Source organism: Anabrus simplex, chromosome 12, assembly GCF_040414725.1.
Source record: "Anabrus simplex isolate iqAnaSimp1 chromosome 12, ASM4041472v1, whole genome shotgun sequence".
Classification (NCBI taxonomy): Eukaryota; Metazoa; Arthropoda; class Insecta; order Orthoptera; family Tettigoniidae; genus Anabrus; species Anabrus simplex.
The window spans coordinates 90,573,993-90,601,473 of NC_090276.1; the positions used below are offsets into that span (position 1 = coordinate 90,573,993).

Genomic DNA, 27,481 nt, shown 5'->3' on the forward strand with positions numbered 1-27,481 from the left:
CTGTGGAGACCACATGCCATCAACACCTACCGACATATATAAGTAAGGTTCGAATGTTAAGGAAAAATTATATTAACTGTGGATGATGGGTTCCTGACCACGTTTAGAGCAGTTTTATGTTGCATATTTTGCTCATGTTAGTGATATACCATATTTTGGTTATATTCTGAGAATTTTTGTTTGAATTGAAGCATCGTTTTCAATAAGGTTCATGTTATCTGTGTCGACATACAAATGCAGGATTTCAAAATTCTGCAGTAGATGTATTTTTTTCTTTTTCTTTTCCAAAACAGATAGGTAGGAGGTTTAAAAGTCATGGTTCCGAGAAAGAGATGCTGTGCGAACATACCCCGACAGATACCAAAAAGCATGCTAATACTTTAATATTTTTTCTTTTAAGGATGATTTACATGATTAAATGTGTCTGCTGTATTATAGTGTATTACTTTTTTAATTGTTTAATGTTGGGAATAATCAAATACTTGCTACATATCCCTAAAATTTTACCTTTTTAAAGGTCATATTTAGCTAGTTTTTAGGGCATATTTGCTTGCATTTTTGTATTTCTTTAGGTCATAAACTTCCAAACTTCGGCAGTGCTAATGTGAGAAAGGTAGCAGCCACGGCCTTCATTAAGGTAAGAGGAAAGCGTTTCTGTAGAGGCCCTTGAAGGAGTGGAAGATAAAGTGAGATAAAGGGGTTAGGTCTTCAAGGATTAACCTGGTGTAGGCTGAATGAACTTCAGGACCATGTGCTGCACCAAAGTGAAAATACAGTTTAATTGAACCCATGTCCTTCTGGCTGAGTTCACCATACCTTTATGCTGTAATTAAGTTACAACATGAGGTACAGTTTGTAACTGCCTGGTTTTGGACCGGACAGTCCAAGTTAGAAAGTTTGGTCAAACATGGTGACAGACAGTAAATACACTGACTGACAGAGCAAATGCAACACCAAGAAGGAGTGGTCAGAACTTTATGCCAATTGCAGGGTAGACTGACGTCACTGAGGTATGCTCATGATGTGAAATGCGCCACTGTGCTGCGCACGTAGCGAACGATAAATGGGACACGGCGTTGGCAAATGGCCCACTTCGTACCGTGATTTCTCAGCTGACAGTCATTGTAGAACGTGTTGTCGTGTGCCACAGGACACGTGTATAGCTAAGAATGCCAGGCCGCCGTCAACGGAGGCATTTCCAGCAGACAGACGACTTTACGAGGGGTATGGTGATCGGGCTGAGAAGGGCAGGTTGGTCGCTTCGTCAAATCGCAGCCGATACCCATAGGGATGTGTCCACAGTGCAGCGCCTGTGGCGAAGATGGTTGGCGCAGGGACATGTGGCACGTGCGAGGGGTCCAGGCGCAGCCCGAGTGACGTCAGCACGCGAGGATCGGCGCATCCGCCGCCAAGCGGTGGCAGCCCCACACGCCACGTCAACCGCCATTCTTCAGCATGTGCAAGACACCCTGGCCGTTCCAATATCGACCAGAACAATTTCCCGTCGATTGGTTGAAGGAGGCCTGCACTCCCGGCGTCCGCTCAGAAGACTACCATTGATTCCACAGCATAGACGTGCACGCCTGGCATGGTGCCGGGCTAGAGCGACTTGGATGAGGGAATGGCGGAACGTCGTGTTCTCCGATGAGTCACGCTTCTGTTCTGTCAGTGATAGTCGCCGCAGATGAGTGTGGCGTCGGCGTGGAGAAAGGTCAAATCCGGCAGTAACTGTGGAGCGCCCTACCGCTAGACAACGCGGCATCATGGTTTGGGGCGCTATTGCGTATGATTCCACGTCACCTCTCGTGCGTATTCAAGGCACGTTAAATGCCCACCGCTACGTGCAGCATGTGCTGCGGCCGGTGGCACTCCCGTACCTTCAGGGGCTGCCCAATGCTCTGTTTCAGCAGGATAATGCCCGCCCACACACTGCTCGCATCTCCCAACAGGCTCTACGAGGTGTACAGAGGCTTCCGTGGCCAGCGTACTCTCCGGATCTCTCACCAATCGAACACGTGTGGGATCTCATTGGACGCCGTTTGCAAACTCTGCCCCAGCCTCGTACGGACGACCAACTGTGGCAAATGGTTGACAGAGAATGGAGAACCATCCCTCAGGACACCATCCGCACTCTTATTGACTCTGTACCTCGACGTGTTTCTGCGTGCATCGCCGCTCGCGGTGGTCCTACATCCTACTGAGTCGATGCCGTGCGCATTGTGTAACCTGCATATCGGTTTGAAATAAACATCAGTTATTCGTCCGTGCCGTCTCTGTTTTTTCCCCAACTTTCATCCCTTTCGAACCACTCCTTCTTGGTGTTGCATTTGCTCTGTCAGTCAGTGTATCTTGTTTCCCTAACCTTCTTCTTCTTCCTCCTCTTTGCAAATGGGTCACTTAGGATTATGTGCTATTTACCGACTGATGAGCCGAACTTAACACACTGGGGCGAAATGTTGGCAACCGGGAATGAGTTAGCTGGAAAATTTATAATGTCCAGTAATGGACCAACTATATTGGTATTATAAATTTACTCATTCAGGACAAATATTTCAGATTCCCTATGAGAATCAACATACCATACTTTTGGCCTTCCTTCTTGTCCAATAGTTCTTCATTCCCAACGACTGTGCAAGTTTCCGTTCCACCGATCTTGTCGAATCCCCATGTTTGGACTATAATTCTGATTTCATTGCGATATACTGTAGTACATTTGGTGCTCTTAGTTCACTAAGGTCTATTTTCATTAGTTTATAGGCTACCATTTGGTCTAGTGGCTAGCCCACCTTGCGGCCATGGTTGTTCAGCTGATTCGAGTCCCGATGATCGAAAAATTTTCATCATCAGAATGTTGGCCTGCAGGGTAGGGGCGGGGGTGGTGTACAATTTCTAATCACCAGACTGCGTGCCAAAAGCCTGGATTAAATTCCAAAACTCTCCACAGTATTTGTATAGAGTGAGAACATATGATGCTGTTGATGGTGATTCATCCATTGGATGGAGATGTTAAAGCCTTGAGCAACCCCTTGGTGTTATTCAAGAGGAGTAGGCAATGTGCCGGCACCGGGTTTCACTCTCACCCTTGCTGCTATCATATATCACGTCATTCACTTCATCTCATTAACCCCTCTGATGAGGTTGATGTCAGGAAGGGCATCAAGTCATAAAAACCCATCATCTCACCTCATACCCAAACCCGTAGAGAAACAGGACAAGGGTTGGACAAACAAATTTTTGTTCTAGTGGCCTGGTTTTGCAAAAGTTTGTAAATTTTATTGGAAAGTCTGGTAGAGTCCATTCTTTCAAAATGCCCAGTAAATTGGATTCATCACAGTTGCATCATATCCGTGATTTCAGAACAACATTGTTATATTTCACAAAATTAGGTTTAGGGTAATGATTTCTATTTTAAACTCTTGGCCCTAAGATTTTTCTCATAATTTTTATTCCTTAATCCTTCCTTTAATAATTTTTGGTGCAGACTGAGGATTTCTGAATCATGAGCCGATTGCAGAAATGGTATTTAGATGATATTTACTCCTAAACAACGTCTAAGTATGGCTGTTGCATTGCAAAGACGTTATTTTACCAATATAAATTGTCTGTTATTGGACATTATAAATTTTCCAGCTAACTTGTTCCTCGTTGCCAGCGTTTCGCCCCAGTGTGATAAGTTGGGCTCATCATTTGGTAAATAGCACACCCACCAAGACGCATAGCTAGTGCATACTGTGGAGGCCACTGCGTAGGCTACTTGGAGCCACTGGCAGTGCCAGTGCACTATGAGAGACTTTGTCTCATTGCCTGGCCATCAGATGATATAGATGTTGATTCCCATAGGGAATTACCTCAATAAATACAACCTTGAGGGGACATTGAGGTCATAGGGTTCATACTGGGTGCAAGGGGCACCATTTCTAAACTACAGCTCACCTACTTGTGATGCTTCCTTGTGGCAGATGAGACCATTGTGAACTGGGGCATACATACATTGAAAGCCTCGATATCGATCTTGAGGCATCACCTCTACGCTCCACCCACTTAATTAAATTTATATTTTATTTGCTTCTTCTTTGTCACTAAGGATTGTTTTCTCTACATTATCATTAAAATTAATGTTTATCTTTTATTCTACTGTTTATTGTAATTAGATTACTAATTTTATATTGCATGATATTCTTTGTCAGTCTGCCAACTTCAATCATTTGAGGAATAATAATAACTTGATTTGACAATTGTTGGTTTCTTTCCTGTACTTAAATAATTATACTGGGAAATGTAACAGGACAATAACGAACATCAGCCACATACTTGGAAGATAAAGTAGACTATAATCTGCTATACCTTGAGGAACAAATTATCATCATTAGCACGTACTGTCACAACACAGAGAAACCTACACATCATAGATTTGATATGTCTACAGGATGTTACTCACTTTTTCTCTCCCTCCTTGTTGATGTAGCTGCTCAAGTAGAAGCCCTCCAGCTCGTGAGAGAGTTTGGAGGTGAAGCGCAGGCTCAGAGTGTAGTTGTGTCTCTTACGGAACTTCTCCTTCACCTCCAGATAGAGTTGTTGGGCAGGCAGGTACTCCAGCAGCCTCACAATGGTCAGGTGATGACCTTTGGCTGTCTGGACCGCCTGCAAACAAGGGTACGGTAATTGAACAAAAGGTCAATGAGCACACACAGAGCATGAGGAGTGTCTGGACACTCTCTCAAAAAGTAATGAACCCCTCATAACACAATGACTGTAAGAAAATCTTTACAAATTTTGACACAGGTGTAGAATATATTGGAAGTGGAAAGTGTTTGTAGAGGGTTTTATTTGTAAACCTTTTGAAGTAGTACTTACTGTATGATCTGGTGTGTTGTGATAGAATATTTTATTTGTATTCCATGTAACTACCTAACCTGTACAGTGTAAATATTTTTGTAACATATTGTATTTGTAACTAGTAGATTACATTTCTATATTTACTGGAACTGTCCAGAAAGTTGTGACATGAATTTTTGAACAGGGTGTGTTGGCCTTTGTTAGTTACGCATTCGAGATATATGTTCTTACTATTCTGGAAATGAAAGGATCGCGATCGTTTGTGTTAGAGAAAATGGTTCAAAGATCGTGACCTCCGAAAGAGTTGTGATTGGTCAATCCAGGCAAGCTCCTGTGTTCTGACTGGCTACTCCAAGGCCAGAGTTCCCTTTGAAAGGGGCTAGGCAGCATTTCGTCACAGGTCTTAAGTCTCTGAGCCGTCTTGGTCTTGGCCTGCTGAGCCTGCCAAAGTTTTTGACGTCGTGAACGTCTCCTCGGTACCAGCATGGGCTGCCTTGGGGTAAGCACTGTTGCTTTCTGTCTGGTTTTAAGTTCCATTTAGTTTTCATTGATGTATCACAGGAGTTTACCCTAATCGCCACTCGGTTGATCAGATGTGAAAAACAAGTTTTGATATCACTCTAAAATGTAATAGTATTTTGTGCTTCCTCTTACATTCAATATTGTATTTGCGGAATTTGTTTGGTACTGAGATGTATTTGCTTAACTCTTTGAACTTAGGGCAAAGTTCTTGTCTAGGAACATTGAAAACTATACTTGTCAGAGAACGTGTATATCGTGTGTAGTGTGTGTCTAGATTTGGTGAATTTGTTTCGGAAGTTAATTTGTATTTGTATTGCTGATTTTGTAAATAATATTTTGAAAACAAGAGATCACTGTTGGCTTTTCGGAAAACCGCAACCTTCCCACCTCCATGGCCCTTGGTAAGGTTTCCCAGTTTCCTTTCCACGTTCCTGGTTTATTATCATCAAGTTGCCCCTACTGATATTTACCAGTGTTGTTATCGGCGGAGTTTGGCGTGGTTCATCAGATGTTTTATTGTGTGTGTAGTGTTTTAGGTACCGTGTAATTGCACTTATTTTCCACCCTTTAACTGTGTTTGTGTAGCCGCTGTAGTACCGGATACAAATTTCATGAACTGAAACAAAATACTCCACACAGCACTTTCCTCCCAAATCAGCATTCGTATGTGGACGAAAATATCTTTATCAGTAGGATTAAGATACATTTGGTTGAACTCAACCTTTCCTTTTCCTTTCTCAACTGACTATGTTTAGAGAATTTCTTTGCACAATAATATAATATATCAAGTCATATTAAGTTATGGAAACTTACAGTAACATAAACAGAGAGGAAGCAATAGAATGAGGTGTCAAAATAAAGGACACGTTTGTTGTTTCACTTCCTATCACTCCCTTGCTCTACAATCCCATGTGGGTGGGGGCGGTATCTCCTGTTCTCATAAGAGGCAACTAAAAGGGGCTCCAGGGGCTCTCAACTTGGGAGCATGGGTTGATGACCACAGGGCCTTTAGCTGAGTCCTAGTATTATTTCTTCTTACTTGTGCCAGCTCCTGACTTTCGTCTACTCTATCCGACCTTCCTTGGTCAACACTTGTTCTCTTGTGACCCCGACGGTATTAGGTGTCAGGGCCTAAGGAGTCTTTCATGCCCTTTAGGCCCTTGTCTTTCTTTGGCCGATACCTTCATTTTTTGAAGTGTTGGACCCCTTCAATTTTTTTCCCTGATTAGTGTTATATAGAGGATGGTTACCTAGTTGTACTTCCTCTTAAAACAATAATCACCACCGCCACCGCCACCACCGCCTCGTTCTACACTGACCTGTCATTGTGTTTATCCTATTACATGTTCCCTTCCATGTTCACGTCATATATAGAAAGATAAGAGGTCAGTGTCAGAAGAGGAAGGTACACAAAGAAGACACTGAACATGTTGGCCATGCAGGACATGACAGGTCAGTAAAACACTTTGCACATTTTAAGAACTCAAACTAAATATTCTGTATGTAAATTTTTTCTTCAAAATTGACTTTGAGATATGGAAGAACAAAAAATCCTTTGCAATGATTCCTACTGGTTAAATTTCAAATTTATATTTGCAACAACGTTTGTAAGTTGGATGAAGGAAGGGAACATCTACTACAGACGTCACTGTATGTTCAACAAGTGAAAAGTAAGAAACACTTTATTCTGGCACCACTGAAATTTCAAGTCCTGACTGCAGGAACCTTTAATGAAGTTCTTTAGCATTCTCCAGGCTTTCAAAGCCCGAATTGGCAGGTTCAATTCCAGCTCATTTGCTGGTATTTGTATGTGCTTGAACATTAACCAGAATTGATAATTTTCAGGCTTAAACCAGCATTGCACAGTAGTGTGGCAAGCCAAGAAGCCTGAACACTATTCTCAGTGTGGTAATCAAATTATGGTTCCACACTGGAAATGTGCTTCAGTATGCCAGCTTTGTGTCTATAGATTTATGGCAGGTAAAAGGACAAACATCTGGCATCCCAGTGTCTTCAAAAACCACATAAATAGTGAAGTGTAAGAGCAATAACATTATTATTATGGCTGCCTGGTGGTCATGATCTTTAGGGTCTGACACTGTGGATAACTGCTTCGAATTCCACTGGTGGAAAAAAAATTCACCATCTGAATGTTGCCTCTCAGGACAGGAGATATGCAATTTCCATTCACTAGATTCTAAACCTCTCTGTAAGGTTCATGTGGTCATGTCACTGCTGATGGATCATTCAACAGGAGCAGGCCAAAAATGAAAATTCACGGCCTGTTTCCATATATTTTGACCAGGGCATGAATGGAATGAATGAAACCCTCATCTAGCAGCAAGGACAGGAATTGTGCCGGGTGACGAAGCCTGTCGCACTCCTAATGACTGAGAGGTGAAATGAAATGTTATCATACACTTGTCATCATGTCATCGTATCATCATGGATAGAATTCTACAGAATATCAAGGAGAAGATGATGGGCAAGCAAGTAAAGTCTATGCTCTTTACTGATGACATTGTTGTTTGGGGAGATAATGAAGAGGAAGTACAGACACAAGGTGATTTATGGAATTAGGAGAGAGGAAATTTTGGAATGAAGATTAGTACTGCGAAAACCAAGACTTTGATCATGACGAGAGGTAACAGAAAATCCAGGGGAGTGACAAAAATAGGAAATAAACCTCTTGAAGTAGTGAAACTTTTTTAATATTTGGGCAGCGTGATATCACAAGATGGAAATTTGGATGAAGAAATTGATTTAAGAATACAGCAGTCTGCAAGTTTCCACCAGTGTGTGAGAGACATTGTATGGAACAAAGATGTGCCAATGAAGTGCAAGAAGGTTTTATTTTCGTCCTATTACAAAGCTATACTCACCTATGCTTCAGCAGCCTGGTCGTTAACTAAGCGGAACCAAAGTAAGATACAAGCAGCTGAAATGAGGTTCTTGAGGAGCATACAGGGAAAGACAAGACAAGATAGAATACGAAATGAAGAAATAAGGAGAAGCATGGGAGTGTGTAAACTTTAAGAAGAGACTGATATAGCAAAGCTAAAATGGTTTGGACACATGACGAGAATGCCAGGAGAGAGAATACCAGAGAGAACATTCATGGATACAGAGACTGCAAAGAGGCCTAGAATGATATGGACCGAGATCGATAGCTGCAGTCGCTTAAGTGCGGCCAGTATCCAGTATTCGGGAGATAGTGGGTTCGAATCCCACTGTCGGCAGCCCTGAAGATGGTTTTCCATGATTTCCCATTTTCACACCAGGCAAATGCTGGGGCTGTACCTTAATTAAGGCCACAGATGCTTCCTTCCCATTACTAGCCCTTTCCTGTCACATCGTCAATATAAGACCTGTCTGTGTCGGTGCGACGTAAAGCAACTAGAATGATATGGAGGAGCTCTGTTGTGGACTGTATTTGCAAATAGAGGAGTGTTGGACAGATCGAGTAAGGTCCACTACCCTACCTAGAGAGAATCTGGAAAAGGGAATGGATGAAGAAGGTGAAATGAAATGATATGGGAGAGTGTTACTGGAATGAAAGATGACAGGGAGAAATGGAGTTCCCGAAGAAAAACCTGTCCTGCCTCTGCTTTGTCCTGCAATCTATATATATATAAAGAAATAAAATTTTGACGATACATTTATATTACAATGTAGGTGCTCACCAAGGGAAGATTTTTGGATATTCCGGCACTAAAGGAGTGAAGAGGGGGGTGAATTTTTGAAATGAGTGTATCTATATCTCAAAAACTTGACAGTTTAAAGACGTGAAAATTGGTATTTGAAATCTTCTTTAAAAATAAAGAAACATGTATTTTTGTTTTCGTAAAATCCTCTCAAGGGGTGTGAAAAAGGTGAAAAAGGTGTTTAATACCTTTTATGAGGATACTTATATCTCAAAAACTGGAGATGTTACAGTCTTGAACATTGGTATTTAATATCCTCTTTAAAAATAAAAAAACACATATTTTTTGATTTTGGAAAACAAGAGTGATAAAGGGGGTGAATTTTTAAAATGAGTATATATTTTTTTATTTTTTAAATTTATTTATTTCAAAAGAGGCACCTGAGCCAAGGCTCATAATGGTGCAGTACAAATAATAACATTTGGCAACAAAGATGAGATTTGAGAACATCAGCTTCTAGGACAAAAATATAATATACTGTACAATGAATAATTATAATATTAATTACATTTGGCAACAAAGATGAGATTTTAGAACATCAGCTTCTAGGACAAAAGTATAATATACTGTACAATGAAGAATAATAAAAATAATATTAATATCTCAAAAACGTAACATATTACAGATGTGAAAATTGGTATTGGGAATCTCCTGTAAAAGTAAAGGAATAATAACAATAATACCATAATAATAATAATAATAATAATAATAATAATAATAATAATAATAATAATAATAATAATAATAATAATAATAATAATAATAATATTTCAGGTTCTCTATGGGAATCAACATCTATGTCAAAGTAAAGGAACATGCATAATTTGTTTTCTGAATATCCACATACGAGGAAGTGTTAAAGGGGTATTTTTAATCTCTTTTAAAAATAAAGTAACGCGTATTTTTTGTTTTTGGAAAAAACACTTAAGGGGAGGTAAAAATTACTGAAAAAGGGGTTGAATTATTTTTATTAGGATACTGGTATCTCCAAAAAAGAAGATACTACAGACATGAGAATTGGTATTTTGTTTGTTTTCAGAAAACACTTAAGAGGGCGGGGGTAAACATTACTGAAAAACGGGTGAATTATTTTTATTAGGATACTGGTATCTCCAAAACTGAAGATGTTACAGACGTGAAAATTGATATTTAGAATCTCCTTTAAAAATAAAGTAACGCGTATTTTTTGTTTTTGGAAAAAACACTTAAGGGGAGGTAAAAATTACTGAAAAAGGGGTTGAATTATTTTTATTAGGATACTGGTATCTCCAAAAAAGAAGATACTACAGACATGAGAATTGGTATTTTGTTTGTTTTCAGAAAACACTTAAGAGGGCGGGGGTAAACATTACTGAAAAACGGGTGAATTATTTTTATTAGGATACTGGTATCTCCAAAACTGAAGATATTACAGACGTGAAAATTGATATTTAGAATCTCCTTTAAAAATAAAGAAACACATATTTTTGTTATCAGATTATTCACTTGTGTTGTTTGAGTCATCAGTCCATAGACTGGTTTGATGCACCCCTCCATGCCACCCTATCCTGTGCTAACCTTTTCATTTCTACGTAACTATTGCATCCTACATCTGCTCTAATCTGCTTGTCATATTCATACCTTGGTCTACCCCTACGGTTCTTACCACCTACACTTCCTTCAAAAACCAACTGAACAAGTCCTGGGTGTCTTAAGATGTGTCCTATCATTCTATCTCTTCTTCTCGTCAAATTTAGCCAAATCGATCTCCTCTCACCAATTCGATTCAGTATCTCTTCATTCGTGATTCAATCTATCCATCTCACCTTCAGCATTCTTCTGTAACACCACATTTCATAAGCTTCTATTCTCTTTCTTTCTGAGCTAGTTATCGTCCATGTTTCACTTCCATACAATACCACGCTCCACATGAAAGTCTTCAAAAACATCTTTCTGATTCCGATATCAATGTTTGAAGTGAGCAAATTTCTTTTCTTAAGAAAGCTTTTCCTTGCTTGTGCTAATCTGCATTTTATGTCCTCCTTACTTCTGCCATTGTTAGTTATTTTACTACCCAAGTAACAACATTCATCTACTTTGTTTAAGACTTCATTTCCTAATTTAATATTTCCTGCATCACCTGCCTTCGTTCGACTGCACTCCATTACTTTTGTTTTGGACTTATTTATTTTCATCTTGTACTCCTTACCCAAGACTTCATCCATACCATTCAGCAACTTCTCGAGATCTTCTGCAGTCTCAGATAAAATAACAATATCATCGGCAAATCTCAAGGTTTTGATTTCCCCTCCTCGGACTGTGATTCCCTTTCCAAATTTCTCTTTGACTTCTTTTACTGCCTGTTCTATGTAAACATTGAAAAGGAGAGGGGACAAACTGCAGCCTTGCCTCACTCCTTTCTGGATTGCTGCTTCTTTTTCAAAGCCCTCGATTCTTATCACTGCAGACTGATTTTTATACAGACTGTAGATAATTCTTTGTTCTCAGTATCTGATCCCTATCATCTTCAGAATCATAAATAGCTTGGTCCAATCAATATTATCAAATGTCTTTTCTAGATCTACGAATGCCATGTACGTGGGCTTGTCCTTCTTGATTCGATCCTCTAAGATCAGACGTAAAGTCAGGATTGCTTCACGTGTTCCTACATTTCTTCTGAAGCCAAACTGATCTTCTCCCAACTCAGCTTCAACTTGTTTTTCCATTCTTCTGTATACAATATGTGTTAAAATTTTGCAGGCATGAGATACTAAACTAATGGTGCGGTAGTTTTCACACCTGTCAGCACCGGCTTTCTTGGGAATAGGTATAACAATATTCTTCCGAAAATCCGATGGGACTTCTCCTGTCTCATACATCTTGCACACTAAATGAAATAACCTTGCCCTGCTGGTTTCTCCTAAGGCAGTCACTTATTCAGAGGGAATGTCATCAATTCCAGTTGCCTTGTTCCTATTTAGGTCACTCACAGCTCTGTCAAACTCTGACCTCAAAATTTGGTGTCCCATTTCATCAGCATCAACAGCCTCTTCATGTTCCAGAACCAAATTATCTACATCTTTACCTTGATACAACTGTTGGATATGCTCCTGCCATCTTTCTGCTTTGTCTTCTTTCCCTAGAAGTGGCTTTCCATCTGAGCTCTTACTATTCATACACCTAGATTTCCTTTCTCCAAAGGTTTCCTTGATTTTCCTGTATGCAGCATCTACCTTTCCCAGGACCATACAACCTTCGACATCCTTGCACTTCTCCTTCAGCCATTCTTCCTTAGCTACCTTGCACTTTCTATCCACTTCATTCTTTAATCGCCTGTATTCTTTTCTGCCCTCTTCATTTCTAGCATTCATGTATTTTCGTCGTTCATCAATCAGGTCTAGTATCTCATCCACTGATTCTTAGTTGATCTTTTCTTCCTTCCTAACATTTCTTCTGCAGCCCTACCGACTTCATTTTTCATGACTCTCCACTCTTCCTCTATAGTGTTTCCTTCAGCCTTTTCATTTAGTCCTTGTGTTCCTTGAAACAATCCCTCACACTCTTTTCTTTCAACTTGTCTAGATCCCATCTTTTTGGATTCTTTCCTTTCTTCAATTTCTTCAACTTCAGATGGCATTTCATGACCAACAAGTTGTGAGTAATAATAATAATAATAACTTAAATGTTTCCACCTTTTCAATACAATATATTCACAAATTTACAAAATTATACGGTATTAGTTTCGACCCATCTAGGGGTCATCATCAGCCGTATTGGAGCAAAGATCATTTGTGGCGAAATCCTAAGACAAATGATCTTTGCTCCAATACGGCTGATGATGACCCCTAGATGGGTCGAAACTAGTACCGTATAATTTTGTAAATTTGTGAATATATTGTATTGAAAAGGTGGAAACATTTAAGTTATTATTATTATTATTACTTATATATTGTTCAATACGGACCAAAAACATGAAATTCATAACCATCAACAAGTTGTGGTCAGAGTCCACGTCTGCTCCTGGGAAAGTTTTGCAATCCAACACCTGGTTTCTGAATCTCTGCCTAATCATAATGCAGTCTATTTGATACCTTCCAGTGTCTCCAGGTCTCGTCCACGTATACAGCTGTCGTTTGTGGTGTTTGAACCAAGTATTGGCAAGGAATAAATTATGGTCAGTGCAGAATTCAACCAGCCGACTTCCTCTTTCGTTCCTTTGTCCCAATCCAAATTCTCCTACTGTACTACCTTCTCTTCCTTGGCCTACCGCTGCATTCCAGTCTCCCATCACAATTATATTCTCATCACCTTTTACATATCGTATTAAATCTTCTATCTCCTCATATATTCTTTCGATTTCTTCATCATCCGCTGAACTAGTAGGCATATAGACCTGCACTATTGTGGTGGGCATTGGTTTGGTGTCTATCTTGACGACAATAAGTCTTTCACTTTGCTGGTCGAAGTAGCTTACCCGCTGCCCTATTTTCTTATTCATTATTAAACCAACTCCTGCATTTCCCTTGTTTTATTTTGTGTTGATAATTCGGTAGTCGCCTGACCAAAAATCTTGTTCTTCCTGCCAACGTACTTCACTTGTACCAACTACATCTAACTTTAGCCTATCCATCTCCCTTTTCAGATTCTCTAACCCACCACAACGATTCAAACTTCTAACATTCCACGCTCCGACTCGCAGAATGTCAGTATCCATCTTCCTGATGATCGCCCCCTCTCGTGTAGTCCCCACCCGGAGATCCGAATGGAGGACTAGTTTACCTCCGGAATATTTTACCCGGAAGGAAGCCATCATCAGTACATCATTTATACAGAGAGAGCTGCATGTCCTCGGGAGTTAGTTACGGCTGTAGTTTCCCGTTGCTTTCAGCCGTGTAGCAGTATCAACACAGCTAAGCCATGTTGAGTATTATTACAAGGCCGTATCAGTCAATCATCTAGACTGCCGCCCTTGCAACTTCCAAAAGGCTGCTACCCCCCTTTCGATGAACCATTCGTTAGTCTGGTCTCTCAACAGATACCCATCCGATATGGTTGCACCTGCGGCTCAGCTATCTGCATCATTGGGACGCGCAAGCCTCCCCACCGTGGCAAGGTCACATGGTTCGCAGAGGAGGATTATTCACTTAAGGGGGTTGAAAAAGGACCAAAAATTGGGTTGAACTCTTTTTATGAGGACACTTATATCTCAAAAACTGAAGATGTTACAGACATGAAAATTTGTTTTTGGAATATCCTTTAAAAATAAAGAAACACATATTATTTTGTTTTTGGAAAATCTGATTAAGGGGGATAAATTAATAGAAAAATAAGTTGAATTCTTTGTTTGAGGATATTTATATCTCGAAAATGAAGGATGTTACGGATGAGAAAATTGGTATTTGGAATCTCCTTAAAAATAAACCGCACACATTTTGTGGTGGGGGAGGGGGGTTGGAAACAACTTAAGGGGATATAAAAGGAGTTGAATTATTTTTATGAGGATACAAGTAAGAAGTGGACTTGAAACAATACACGCCTAAGGTTTTGACTCGGGGGTGAGGAATGATGACAAAAATATGCATTTATATGAAACCGTTTGAATGATGTAGTTAAAATTTCCAATTATATCCTAGGTGTTAAATAACAGAAGGTTTGAAACAAATTTAACTGCACAGAGAGTTAAATGGGGGTTAAGATCCAAAAACAAATATATTTATTCCTTCCTCCAAAACGGTTTAACGTATCAAGACAAAATTCCAATTCCAAATCCTAGGTGTAAAAGAGGAAATACTTTTTGATGTGCCTACCCTAAAGTGTTGAATGAGGTTAGCTCTGTAAACAAAATTATTCATCCCTCAAAAGTCTTTGACGTACAAAGTTGTAATTTTACGAGAAGGGTGTTCTATTATGTCCTAAGTGTAAAATATCGTATACTTCAAAATACTTCTCCCCAAAGGGGTTTAGATGGTGGTTGACTCTCAAAAACACAATATCAATTCTTGCAAAACCGTTTAAGGCACTAACTTATTTTTTTATGAAGGTTGGTCTTCTATATCCTATATATTAATAAATATTTAAGAACATTCACCCTTTAAAAAAATGTTCATTCCTCCATTTCTGTTTGATGTACAAAATCAAAATTTCACAGGTTGGTCACTTTTATATCTCAGACTTTAAATAAGATAGGGTTTAAAACATTCAAACTCTTCCATATGGGGTTCAAATGAGTGTTAGATCAGAAAATAAGTAATCATTCCCCCCAAAACCGTTTGACGTACCGACTGAGGGCGTATTTTACAGGTTTAGCTGACAGTGGACTCTCCAAAATGTAAAACTTTGAAAAATAATTTTCAGTTTAAATCATTAGCGAAGCACGGGTATCTTGCTAGTTGATGAATAATATCATGTTTGACATAGATGTTAATTCCCACAGGGAATATGAAATATTTCTCCTGAATGAGTAAATTTATAATACCAATATAAATGGTCCGTTATTGGACATTACAAATTTTCCAGCTAACTCATTCTTGGTTGCCAGCGTTTCGCCCTCATGTGCTAGGGTGGGCTCATCAGTTGGTACCTAGCACACCTACCAATACGCTGGCTAGTGCATACCGTGGAGGCCACTGCGTAGGCTAACTGGAGCCACCGGCAGTGTCAATGCACTAAGAGACTTTGTCTCATTATCAAAAATTGATGCCTGCTTGGCCATCAGATGACATAGATGTTGATTCCCACAGGGAATCTGAAATATTTGTCCTGAATGAGTAAATTTATAATACCAATATAAATGGTCCGTTATTGGACATTACAAATTTTCCAGCTAACTCATTCTTGGTTGCCAGCGTTTCACCCTCATGTGCTAGGGTGGGCTCATCAGTTGGTACCTAGCACACCTACCAATACGCTGGCTAGTGCATACCGTGGAGGCCACTGCGTAGGCTAACTGGAGCCACCGGCAGTGCCAATGCACTAAGAGACTTTGTCTCATTATCAAAAATTGATGCCTGCTTGGCCATCAGATGACATAGATGTTGATTCCCACAGGGAATCTGAAATATTTGTCCTGAATGAGTAAATTTATAATACCAATATAAATGGTCCATTATTGGACATTACAAATTTTCCAGCTAACTCATTCTTGGTTGCCAGCGTTTCGCCCTCATGTGCTAGGGTGGGCTCATCAGTTGGTACCTCTTAGTGCATTGGCACTGCCGGTGGCTCCAGTTAGCATACGCAGTGGCCTCCACGGTATGCACTAGCCAGCGTATTGGTAGGTGTGCTAGGTACCAACTGATGAGCCCACCCTAGCACATGAGGGCGAAACGCTGGCAACCAAGAATGAATTAGCTGGAAAATTTGTAATGTCCAATAACGGACCATTTATATTGGTATTATAAATTTACTCATTCAGGACAAATATTTCAGATTCCCTGTGGGAATCAACATCTATGTCATCTGATGGCCAAGCAGGCATCAATTTTTGATAATGAGACAAAGTCGCTTAGTGCACTGGCACTGCCGGTGGCTCCAGTTAGCCTACGCAGTGGCCTCCACGGTATGCACTAGCCAGCGTATTGGTAGGTGTGCTAGGTACCAACTGATGAGCCCACCCTAGCACATGAGGGCGAAACGCTGGCAACCAAGAATGAGTTAGCTGGAAAATTTGTAATGTCCAATAACGGACCATTTATATTGGTATTATAATATCATGTTTGTTCCGTATTGACTTATACTGCTGCCTGAGCTATGGAGGCACTCTATACCCTCTCCTACCTCACAGCAATCATCCGCACATCCAGATGTGCAGGTCATCTAGGCACCAGGCCTCTCCAAGGGTGGGAGTCTTCTTCTTTTATTTTGTCGTTTAGGCCTTCTGAGGACCACGGGGCTCGTATCTATTCTTCGGTAAAGTTGTTGCTTTCTTCTTCTTCTAATACACCTTCATTTGCTGACTATGAGCCAGCTTTCTCTGTCCACTTAGTTCCTTTAATCTTCTTACTTGTAAGGGATGTTGGGAAAACTCCCTGTCGGATGGCTTGACGGAACAGTATTCGGACATGAGTTTGTCCCAGTGGGACTACCTAGTTGTTCCATATCCGACTTAACTGATGTGATCCATTTGTTCTTAGAAGCCTTGCCTCTTCCTGTTACTGTGAATATCCTGTTGGTGAGTCTTTCGGTATCCAGACGGGCCAAGTGTCCATAAAAGATCAGGTGCCTTTTTCTTATACTGATGATGTCCTCCTGGTGTTCATACAGTTCATCATTATGGCAGATTCTGTAAATGCCTCCTTCCTCTCCGATTGGTCCTAATATCCTCCTCAGGATCTTCCTTTTTTTTTTACTCCAGCTTTCTGAGTGGGCCTTTCCTGGCCATTACAAGGCACTCGGAAGCATACAGAACAGAGGGTTTGATGACCGAGTTGTAGTGTCTGAGTTTGAGGTTCTTGGAGAGGCACTTAGATGATTAGATACTACGACATGAGCGATAAGCCCTTTCAAACTTGGTACATCTGGCATCTATGGCTAGGTTCTCACTCTGATTCACAGAGATCCACTCTTCCAAGTACTTAACTGCAGGCACTTTTCGTATGGTAGCGTCCATGAGAGGAACTGTAGAAGGGGCGTCCTTGATATTGGTCATAAATTCAGTCTTTTGGATGCTGATCTTCAGGCCAGTCTTAACCGCTACACTATAAAGACTCTATAAGTTGTAGGTAGCCTCCTCTATATTATTTGCCAGTAGAATGAGGTCATCGGCAAAGGCTAGGCACGGGACAATGAGGTTGTCTCTCTTGTACCCAAGCTTCAGTCCAGCTCCCAGTGGTAGCATCATTCTCCATTCCCTAATGATTTCTTCCGGGACACAGCTGAAGAGAATGCAGGAGAGACCATCACCCTGTCTAACTCCTGTTCTGATTGGAAAGCTTTTGGATAGTTCACCTCTTAATCTGACCTTGGACGTCGTGTTCCTCAGAATGGCTTGAACTATACCAATATAAATGGTCCGTTATTGGACATTATAAATTTTCCAGCTAACTCACTCTTGGATGCCAGCGTTTCGCCCTCGTGTGCTAGGGTGGGCTCATCAGTTGGTACCTAGCACACCTACCAATACGCTGGCTAGTGCATACCGTGGAGGCCACTGCGTAGGCTAACTGGAGCCACTGGCAGTGCCAATGCACTAAGAGACTTTGTCTCATTATCAAAAATTGATGCCTGCTTGGCCATCAGATGATATATATATATATATCATGGCTTGAACTAATCGTAGGGTCTTCCCATCCAGACCAAGTCCCCATAGTATGCAGAAAAGGGTGTCTCTGTCCACAGAGACATAAGCTTTCTGAAAATCCACTAGGACCACCACCCAGGGATGTCCACCTCGGCTTTTGTAATTGAGAACTGTATTAAGATTGTGTATCTGTTCTGGACAAGATCTAGTCTTATGGAAACCAGCTTGGTATTCACCTAACTGTGAGTCTAGCTGTGTGGTGACTCTATTGAGCAGGGCTACAGAGAGGATCTTATGGGTAATTTGTAACAAGGAAATACCTCTATAATTGTTGAGGTCTGTCTTACTTCCCTTCTTGTGGAGGGGATGAATTACGTCAGACGTCCATCCTTCGGGTAGGGATTCTGTTGTCCATATGTCCTTTATAATTTGATGGATGCTCTGCAAAGACTGGTCATCTGCATGTTTCCACATCTCGGCAACTATGCCGTCTTCACCTGAAGCCTTGTTGTTTTTGAGACCACCGATGATGTCCGTTATTTCTTCTCTCGTAGGTGGTTGAGAATCAGGATTCCTGTGTGAAGGCTCATGGAAAATAAGCTTTTCTTCAGGTTCCTGCACATTTAGTAGCTTCTGCAAATAATCTGCAAGAGTTTTGGTGCAGTCTTTATTGTTCAGTTGAAGTTTCCCATCTGGCCCGTGGAGGATGAGGGTAGGAGCTGTGTACTGGGTCGTTTGCTTCTTAAGTCTTTTGTGCAGGTCTCTTGAGTTGTTTCTCTGAAAATTATTTTCAGTCTGTTGCATTAGGCTCCAGAGGTAATTTCTCTTGGCACTGCAGATGGTGTTAGATGTATTTTTTCTTTGCATGAGGAAGGCTTCATAATTGGCTTCAATTTTATGTTGGTTCCACCTAGTCCAGGCCTTACGCCTTTCTTCTATAACCTCATCACACATTGTTCTCCACCATGGGTGTTTGCCTTTGGTTGATGATGCAGGAATAGTTTCTTGAGCGGCATCCAGCAAGGCCTTTTGTAAGGCAGGCCATCCTTCTTTCTCTGTATTCTTCCTGAGGGTATCCTGAATATCACAATCCTCATCACGCAGTTGCAGAGTGTTGAACCTGGGTATCTTATGACTACTTTGGAGATTTGGTGTTTTCCTGAAGGGTTGCATATTAATCTTGACAAATGAAAGGTAGTGATCAGAGTCTATGTTGGCTCCTCGTAATAACTTGACATTCTCTATGTCTATATGATGTTGCCGTGCTATAGCAACATGGTCTAACTGGAATTCACCAAGTTTAGGATTTGGACTCTTCCAGGTTTTGGCCTTTCTAGGTAGACATTTGAAGGCTGCTGATTTCAGGACTAAGTTGTACTTGTCACAGAGTTCACTGAGATGTTTTCCATTTCTGTTTGTTCTCTTATGGGCTGGATAATGGCCTACTATCTTCTGGTACTTCCACTCCTTACCGACTTGTGTATTGAAGTCTCCCATGAGTATGATGGAGTGGTGGGAAGGGATCTTATCTAGAGTTTCTTCTAAGGTGGCCCAGCATTGTTCTACATTTTCCGGGGTTGAACGGTTTGTGTCATTTGTGGGTGAGTGGAAATTTATGATTGTGAAGTGAAATCTAAAATATGGTTAACCATCTTGTGGTGTACCGTGAACCCAGTACCAAATTGTGGAAGTGTCTTGATAACTCTTTCACCAGGTTTCCCCTTGTAGATTCTGTACACTCCGGACTCTATTGTATCCTCATCGGTAAACCCAAGTCTCTTGTAGCGCTGCTATCATAACCTTGTACTTTTCCAGCATGTCAAGCATTTGTTTGAGCTTACCTACCTTCAGTAGGGAATTAAAGTAGCTAAGTACTCGATGTTTCCCTTTGGTTGTCGTTTAGCAGAATTAAACAGAAGTGGGAAGCATGAAGGTGCAGGTTCCCCAGAATCCGATGACCTGCTCGCCCCAGACTGTGTGGGGGTGGACAGTTTAACACCTGGGGTACATTTCTGAATATTTGTTGTCTCCATGTTTGAGTATTACGAGAGTCGTAATGGTGGTTACCTAAAAGGTAACAGGTTTTTAACTAACAAGGTTGTAAGCCTTGAAGCCACCAGTACTGATCGACTCACCGACCCAGTTTCCCTCTGGGATTGGTTACCGAACCTTCCACTGGGTTGCTCGGTTTAACAGGGACACCTCTTGTAGGTTACGTGCTGGAGTTGGAGTGAAAGAGGCTAATTTGGGTTCTCTTGCTGAACCCAATATGCTATAGTTGCAGATGACAAGCAATGACGCATTTCACTCCCATTTGCCCAGAGCCATGTGATTATTATTATTATTATTATTATTATTATTATTATGTGCGTATGGACCCAATGGATCACGCAAAGCTCTAACGATTCTGTTTTCTGAGTTGCCAAACAGCTCTCATCCTTTCTCCGTGGATCCTTTTTCGTTCTTCTGTCCACTTTGCTCCAGTCTTCTTTTTCACTTCGTTCTCTGGTTGCACCTTCCATCCATTAATTTTTTTCCTATAAAGGTTTCTGTCCGCGGTGTCATTTGGGTTTATCTGGGCTTTTTCCAGATCCTTCTTCACTTCTAGTACCCATGGAATATTTTTTAGATGTTCTATGTAGGTGAGAATCTTGTGTGTCAGTCTACTTGCCGGCAATCTGTGGACGTGCCCATAGAATTTCAGACGTCTTTTACGGATGTCTGCTGCAATGTTGGAATGCTCTTCTGTCTCTTTGCGTGACCTCAGTCTATATCCATCTTCTGTTTTTCGGGGGCCGAGAATTTTCCTCAGGATTCTCCTTTCTTCTTTTAAAATATTTTCTAGGTTACCTTTCCCGTTTAGTGTAAGGGTCTCACTGGCATATAAGACTTCGGGCTTTATTACTGTATTATAGTGTCTGATCTTTGCATGGCGGGACAAGCACTTTTTATTGTATATGTTGTGAACCCTACCGTAGGCTTTCCGAAATTTTTGTAGGCGAATTTTCTGGGCAACCTTCTCGCCTCCCGTTGGTTCAAGTATTTCTCCCAAGTACTTGAAGTGTGGTACTCTGTTGATTTGCCCATGTGTCGTGTTCAAAGTTTGGATGTCAAGTTTTGAGCAGAAGAACTTGGTCTTTTCAAAGGAAATTTATTATTATTATTATTATTATTATTATTATTATTATTATTATTATTATTATCATCGTGTTCTTTGAAAAGTGGTTATATATCTGACTGGAATGTAACAAATATTCTATAGATTTTAAAAATTGAAACTAAATAATCTGTATGCAATTTTTTTCTTGTAAATCAACTTGCAGATCTGGAATTCTTATCAATAAAATTTATTTTCATGGCAATAATAAATAATATGTCTTCCTCCATTGATGGAGTGAATGTTTGCAATTACTGTCGGATTTTTTATTATGGACACTCGAGTTTAGGCTTTAATTACAAACGAACCAATAGGCCTATTGAAATTCGAGTTATACCAATATTTTCTTTGTTTAATTCTACATTAGCGTATATAAGACGCATTGTTTTCAACGTTCATTAAATATTTTTTATTTGTGGTTGTAATAAATATTGCCCGGGTTTTTGGCTTCTTCTCTACGAAGCGCTCACTTAGGAATATATACAAGGAGAACGACTTGTCTGATTCTAATGAAATTTGTATATGTTATAACCACATGTATTTGTAGTGTAATACTCAAGTTACAATTTTTTTCAACCACCCTGAAAAAAGTTCCTATCATTTTTCTAACGCAACTCTTTCTCAGCCTAGGATAAACGTACAGCAGCAAACTTGGGCTTGTTTTGAAGCACTCAGTCATGGTTATCAGAAACTACAACAACTGTAACCGTACAGTGTGGTATCGAATTTATGAAGAGTAATATTGAAAGGAGGTTTTGTGTACGCCGGACCGTGCGATTAACAGCAGGCCGGGTGGTGAAAACGGGCGCAGTGTTGCCGCGTTCAGTAGTAATCACGCGCGCAACGAACACAGCTCTTCGTTTACTTTCAACCTTTAATTTTATTTCCTCTTATAAATTCCACTTCCCATCACCTTTTCTCATAAGGACTTTGGACCTTCAACGGCAGGTTTAAAAATGGTTAACTTCCTAATTTAGAAATATCACACTGTACAATTTTTACAAGAGTTATTTTTATTATTATTTACATATATTTACGGTATTTAATTCTATCAATTTTCTTCGTCTGAAAAATCACTTTGCTCCGAAGAAACGGTGCTGCTCTCATTCATGTTGCTTATGACTGGCTCGAAATAAGGGACATTTGCACACAGTCCATCTTTTTTTTATTTTTTTCCAGTAGTGGTCTTCAATTTTCTTCGCGTGTTTAATACATTGTTTCCAGAGTTCAGGGGTCACGGTACGTAAGGCTTCTCGGCATAAAGCGTAAATTGCTTCCATACCTCTACCATTTTCTAATGTGTTAGCGATATTTGTTTTTGCTTATTTTCCCTTTTACGTAAGCACAAATGAGCTCGATTGGATTAAGCTCGCAATGGGCCACTGGTAACCAAATAATCTCTACATCTGGTCGAAGTCGTTTAGTCAGTTGTTCCAGCTTCTTTACCGGCGTTTGAAACTAAGGCCTGGCAAGGACAATCAGCTCTGATTTAGTTAATTTGTTATAATCGTCAACTCCAGGTTGTAGTGAAATATTCTTTGACGTTATCCAATGTATAATTTCACGTTTCAGCCATGACATGTTCGGGTTTTTAGATTAAGGATCGATCCTCGTATGATATAGAGCTTGATCTATAACGACGGCCGAACTTTGAGGAAATAAACTCAGGACTTTCTTGAACCATTCTTCATAATGAGTCGAGTTCATCTCATTCTGGTAATCACCACTACTTTTCTTGCCATTAAAACAAAGTTCTGCACCGTCAAGAAATCGTTCTTCACTTCCGATACGTAAAATTATGACCTGGATGACGTATTTCCATCATTCTCCTTTGAAGCGGCTCCTACTCTCTTCACTGACGACAGCGATAATCCAAGACAATCTGCCACCTTCTGGTACACAGGGAACCTCTTGTCCCCTACTTTTTCCCCTCACATTGAAAGAAAAAATAGCACTCGAAATCATTGCAAACCGGGCGAGTTGGCCATACGGTTACGAACGCGCAGCTGTGAGCTCGCATCCGGGAGATAGTGGGTTCGAACCTCACTGAGGGCAGCCCTGAAGATGGTTTTCCGTGGTTTCCCATTTTCACACCAGGAAAATGCTGGGGCTGTACCTTAATTAAGGCCACGGCCGCTTTCTTCCCATTCCTCGGCCTTTCCTCTCCCATCGCCGCCATAAGACTTATCTATGTTGGTGCGACGTAAAGCAAATAAAATAAAAAAATCATTGCAAGTTCACCCTCTGATAACGGCGGTCTCGGAGGCATCTTGAAGTGACGTGGTCAACATGCAGAACATAGGAAAACTGAAAATAGCTTCCGGACAAACCAAGGGCACGGGCATTCCGTTTCACAACTGCCCGGGGCGAGTGTACTTTGTTCGTTGCGCGCGTGATTACTACTGAACGCGGCAACACTGCGCCCAATTTCACCACCCGGCCTGCTGTTAATCGCACTGTCCGGCGTGGACAAAACCTCCCTTCAATATTACTCTTCATAAATTCGGTACCACTCTGTACGGTTACAGTTGTTGTAGTTTCTGATAACCATGACTGCGTGCTTCATAATAAGCCCAAGTTTTCTGCCGTACGTTTATCCTGGGCTGAGAAAGAGTTGCTTTAGAAAAATGATAAGAACTTGTTTCAGGGTGGTTGAAAAAAATTGTAACTTGAGTATTATACTATAAATGCATGTGGTTATAATATATACAAATTTCATTAGAATCAGACAAGTCGTTTTCCTTGTATATATTCCTAAGTGAGCGCTTCGTAGAGAAGAAGCCAAAAATCCGGGCAATATTCACTACAACCACAAATAAAAAATATTTAATGAACGTCGAAAACAATGCGTCTTATATACGCTAATGTAGAATTAAACAAGGAAAATATTGGTATAACTCAAATTTCCATAGGCCTATTGGTTCGTTTGTAATTAAAGCCTAAACTCGAGTGTCCATAATAAAAAATCCGACAGTAGTGCTGCTCTACTTTGTGAGTTGGCAAAATATATTGTCGCCTTCTATACTAATCAAAGGTAAACTTTCCACTTTTCTTCAGTATACAAGATTCCCAGTTAACAATAATATGGTACATACTATCAACGTTGTGCTTTCCAAATCTTCTAGAGGGATGGATTCCTCATCAGTAACTATGCATATGTTTGATAGTCCATTGCTTATTCAAAGTGTCAGAAATGAGTGTCAGCAGTGATTCCAGTGTACGCTGTTCAATGGGTCAGATATCTTTAAGAGTAGAACCAAAACTTACCCTTGCTCCTATTGTTAAATTCTTGCTATGGAAGACAATGAAATTTGTGTCCTTTTCAACATGGAACTCTATATTCACCTGGCCTGTAACAGAAGAACAAACCTTATTACAATGAAAGAGAAAACATTACCATTGGAGTTCAAAACTCTCTCTCTAATATCTACTGGATGAATGAATCACCTGCACCTACTTTCACTTGAACATACGCAACCTGCTAGGAATCTTACAGCAATTTTCTGTTCATATAGCTTGAGACAGACTTGCCCACACAGTACAAAAACCATACAAGAGGCAGTGAGTGAGATCCATCTTATGTAGTTCAGAGTTCATTTCTCTAACAATTTTCACAAAATGTTACTGTACTATACAAACTATCGCTGTGTCTGGAGAATTGTGCATCTGATTAGTCTAAGAGGCATTTTCTTTTGAGAGAAAGGGTGGATGTGTTATCATTCAAGACATGATAGGTTAGGATGAATTACAGATGTATCTAAAATGTTTGTACATCACCATTTCATACAGTCTCATCACTTCAACATTGATACCAATTTTTTTTCAAATTATGGTATAAACTATGGTATGCACCAGACATGATAGCTTACACCATGTCATCACTATAGTTAGAGCATTCAGTAAAGGCTTAAAAAACTGAAACAAAATTTTGAAGAGAGAACTCCCCGTCTTCTATTGAATGCAGTGTTATAATGAGCAAAGCTGCACACTTCAGGTACCGGTAGTTGTGTAGAATTATGTAGAGTAGATAAGTGCTTTCTCAGAGTGGTTATACTCTGGTAGGCATTCTTGATGAAGACTTGACTTTCTTGAAGGTAGAATAAATATCACCACATAAATACAGACCATGGGAAGAAGCATACTGTATACCATTGTCAACCCATTCAAACAAGTAATAGGTACATACTCCACTCACTGTCTGGGTTTAAGAGAGGCATGGTTATGCAACAACCTGTGGTCTTTGCAGCAAGGTAAACCTGTCTGCACATTCAAGTCATAATTCTTGTATAAGCAACATATTTGTATACTTGCGTGATGAGTTTGTGGATATGATATTACTCTATCAGAAGCAAGATGTAATGCATGGGGAGCATGACATTCATATCAACAATGATTTGCTGGATGAAGCCCGTGGTTACATTTTGAAGGGTTGAAAGATGTCTGTATACAGCAATGTCTTTTAAAAGAGAACCACATATTGATGATGTCTGAGTGACATCTAGTGATTAACGATGAAGTTGTCCATAGTGAAACTGAGAACAGCCATTTTGAGCACTTACAGTAGTTCAGTTCACTGTGGGTCACAGTCCACAATCCCATTACGTCTGCAGCTGTAGGAGCTGTAAGGTCTACCTACCATGCGATCATTGTAGAGTATATTGAATATGGTCTTCATTATTGCAGCATAACCTTTCTAAGAGTGAATACTTGGAAAGTGGCATCCAGACAAAAGGCACAATTCTGACCAATGGAATTCCTCTGGAGAAGTTCTTGGTTCTTGCCTACCAGCAGAAGGTGGCATGCTCCAGGATGTTTGCACTGGAATAAACACTGCCTGACATGTCACAAGCATCCACTGTGCCAGAAAGATATTTCTGTATCTGAAGTAAAAGGAGCTCTTTGACTACAAGACAGGTGCAGATGCTTCATACCATGGAAATGAGGATTCTAAGATGCTGGTTCAATCACTTCAAGAATGAAGCCATCTGGACCTCTTTCAAAGTCTGCCTGATACTGGACAAATGGAGTGGTATGGGCACGTGGCCTGAGCTGAGCCAGTATCCATTGTACAGCAAGCTATAGAACTTAACTATGATGTATGGAGACCCAGAGGACAGAGATGTGTGAAGACCTGCCAATATATTAATGTGTTCAAAATGTTCTGTGGAGGATTACATGGACAACCAAGAGATCCACTCAGATGATACTCAATGAGCTGCAGATCAAAATGTACCTGAATTCCACAGTGAAGCAAAGAATTGCAAGATATTTCAGCCACACTATTAGGAAGGATAGATTTGAAAAACTTATCCTGTACAGGATGGTTGACAGCTCACGAGTCTGTGGAAGACCTCTAATAAGATATATCGACTTAAGTGGGCAGAACACCATCCAAGACCTCTTCTCGAACGACTCACTGACCTTCATTCCCATAATCAGCAGAAACACTCAGATCAGTTGCTATGACATACACCATGCAGGATCACAATTTGAAATGTAAGGATTCATAGAAATTATAGACAGAATATGAAATTTGGCTAGAAATTCGATAAAGACTAGAAAAAGATCATGACAATAAATTGAGCTGCACTTGTTATCTGTGCAAAAGATACAGTTATTAACTAGGGCTCTGCGGTTCTAAAACTCGGAGCTCAATCGAGAGCAAAAGAGGACTGTACTTGATGGAAATTTTGTGTACAAGCAAACAATCATCTGGAAAGACTTACCCACACCAAACTGAAATTGCTGATGACCCTAGTGATTCATGCTTTCCTTTATGGCACAGAAACGTTAGACAATTATGGCATAAGGCTAAAGGAGAACTAGTGGACTTATAGGTGTCATCTGCAATTTGTGGATTGTTCATTAATCGGCATCCAAATTTAACTCTTCCTATGAGTGTGTTAACTATCATAATATACTTCATTTTCCCATTACTGAAATCATACCAACTTCAACATGCTGAAATTGTTACTGTCCTTGAAAAGAACTGGGTGAAATAACCTCACATTATTACAAAGAACGACATCACAGTCTTTTGGATTT

The 27,481-nt window shown here is 40.3% G+C and overlaps 1 protein-coding gene across 2 annotated transcripts in view; it reads right to left on the reverse strand.

The window, feature by feature from the left end:
- The window catches only part of LOC136884548 (endoplasmic reticulum aminopeptidase 1), a 241,319-nt gene that overhangs the window by 51,352 nt on the left and 162,486 nt on the right, over positions 1–27,481 (reverse strand). For both annotated transcript variants that reach the window (XM_067156802.2, XM_067156803.2), the window contains exons 4-5: positions 24,704–24,786; positions 4,439–4,641 (exon numbers count right to left, since the gene is read on the reverse strand). In XM_067156802.2, the coding sequence (XP_067012903.2) occupies positions 4,439–4,641; positions 24,704–24,786 (286 nt within the window). The remainder of the gene's footprint in view (positions 1–4,438; positions 4,642–24,703; positions 24,787–27,481) is intronic.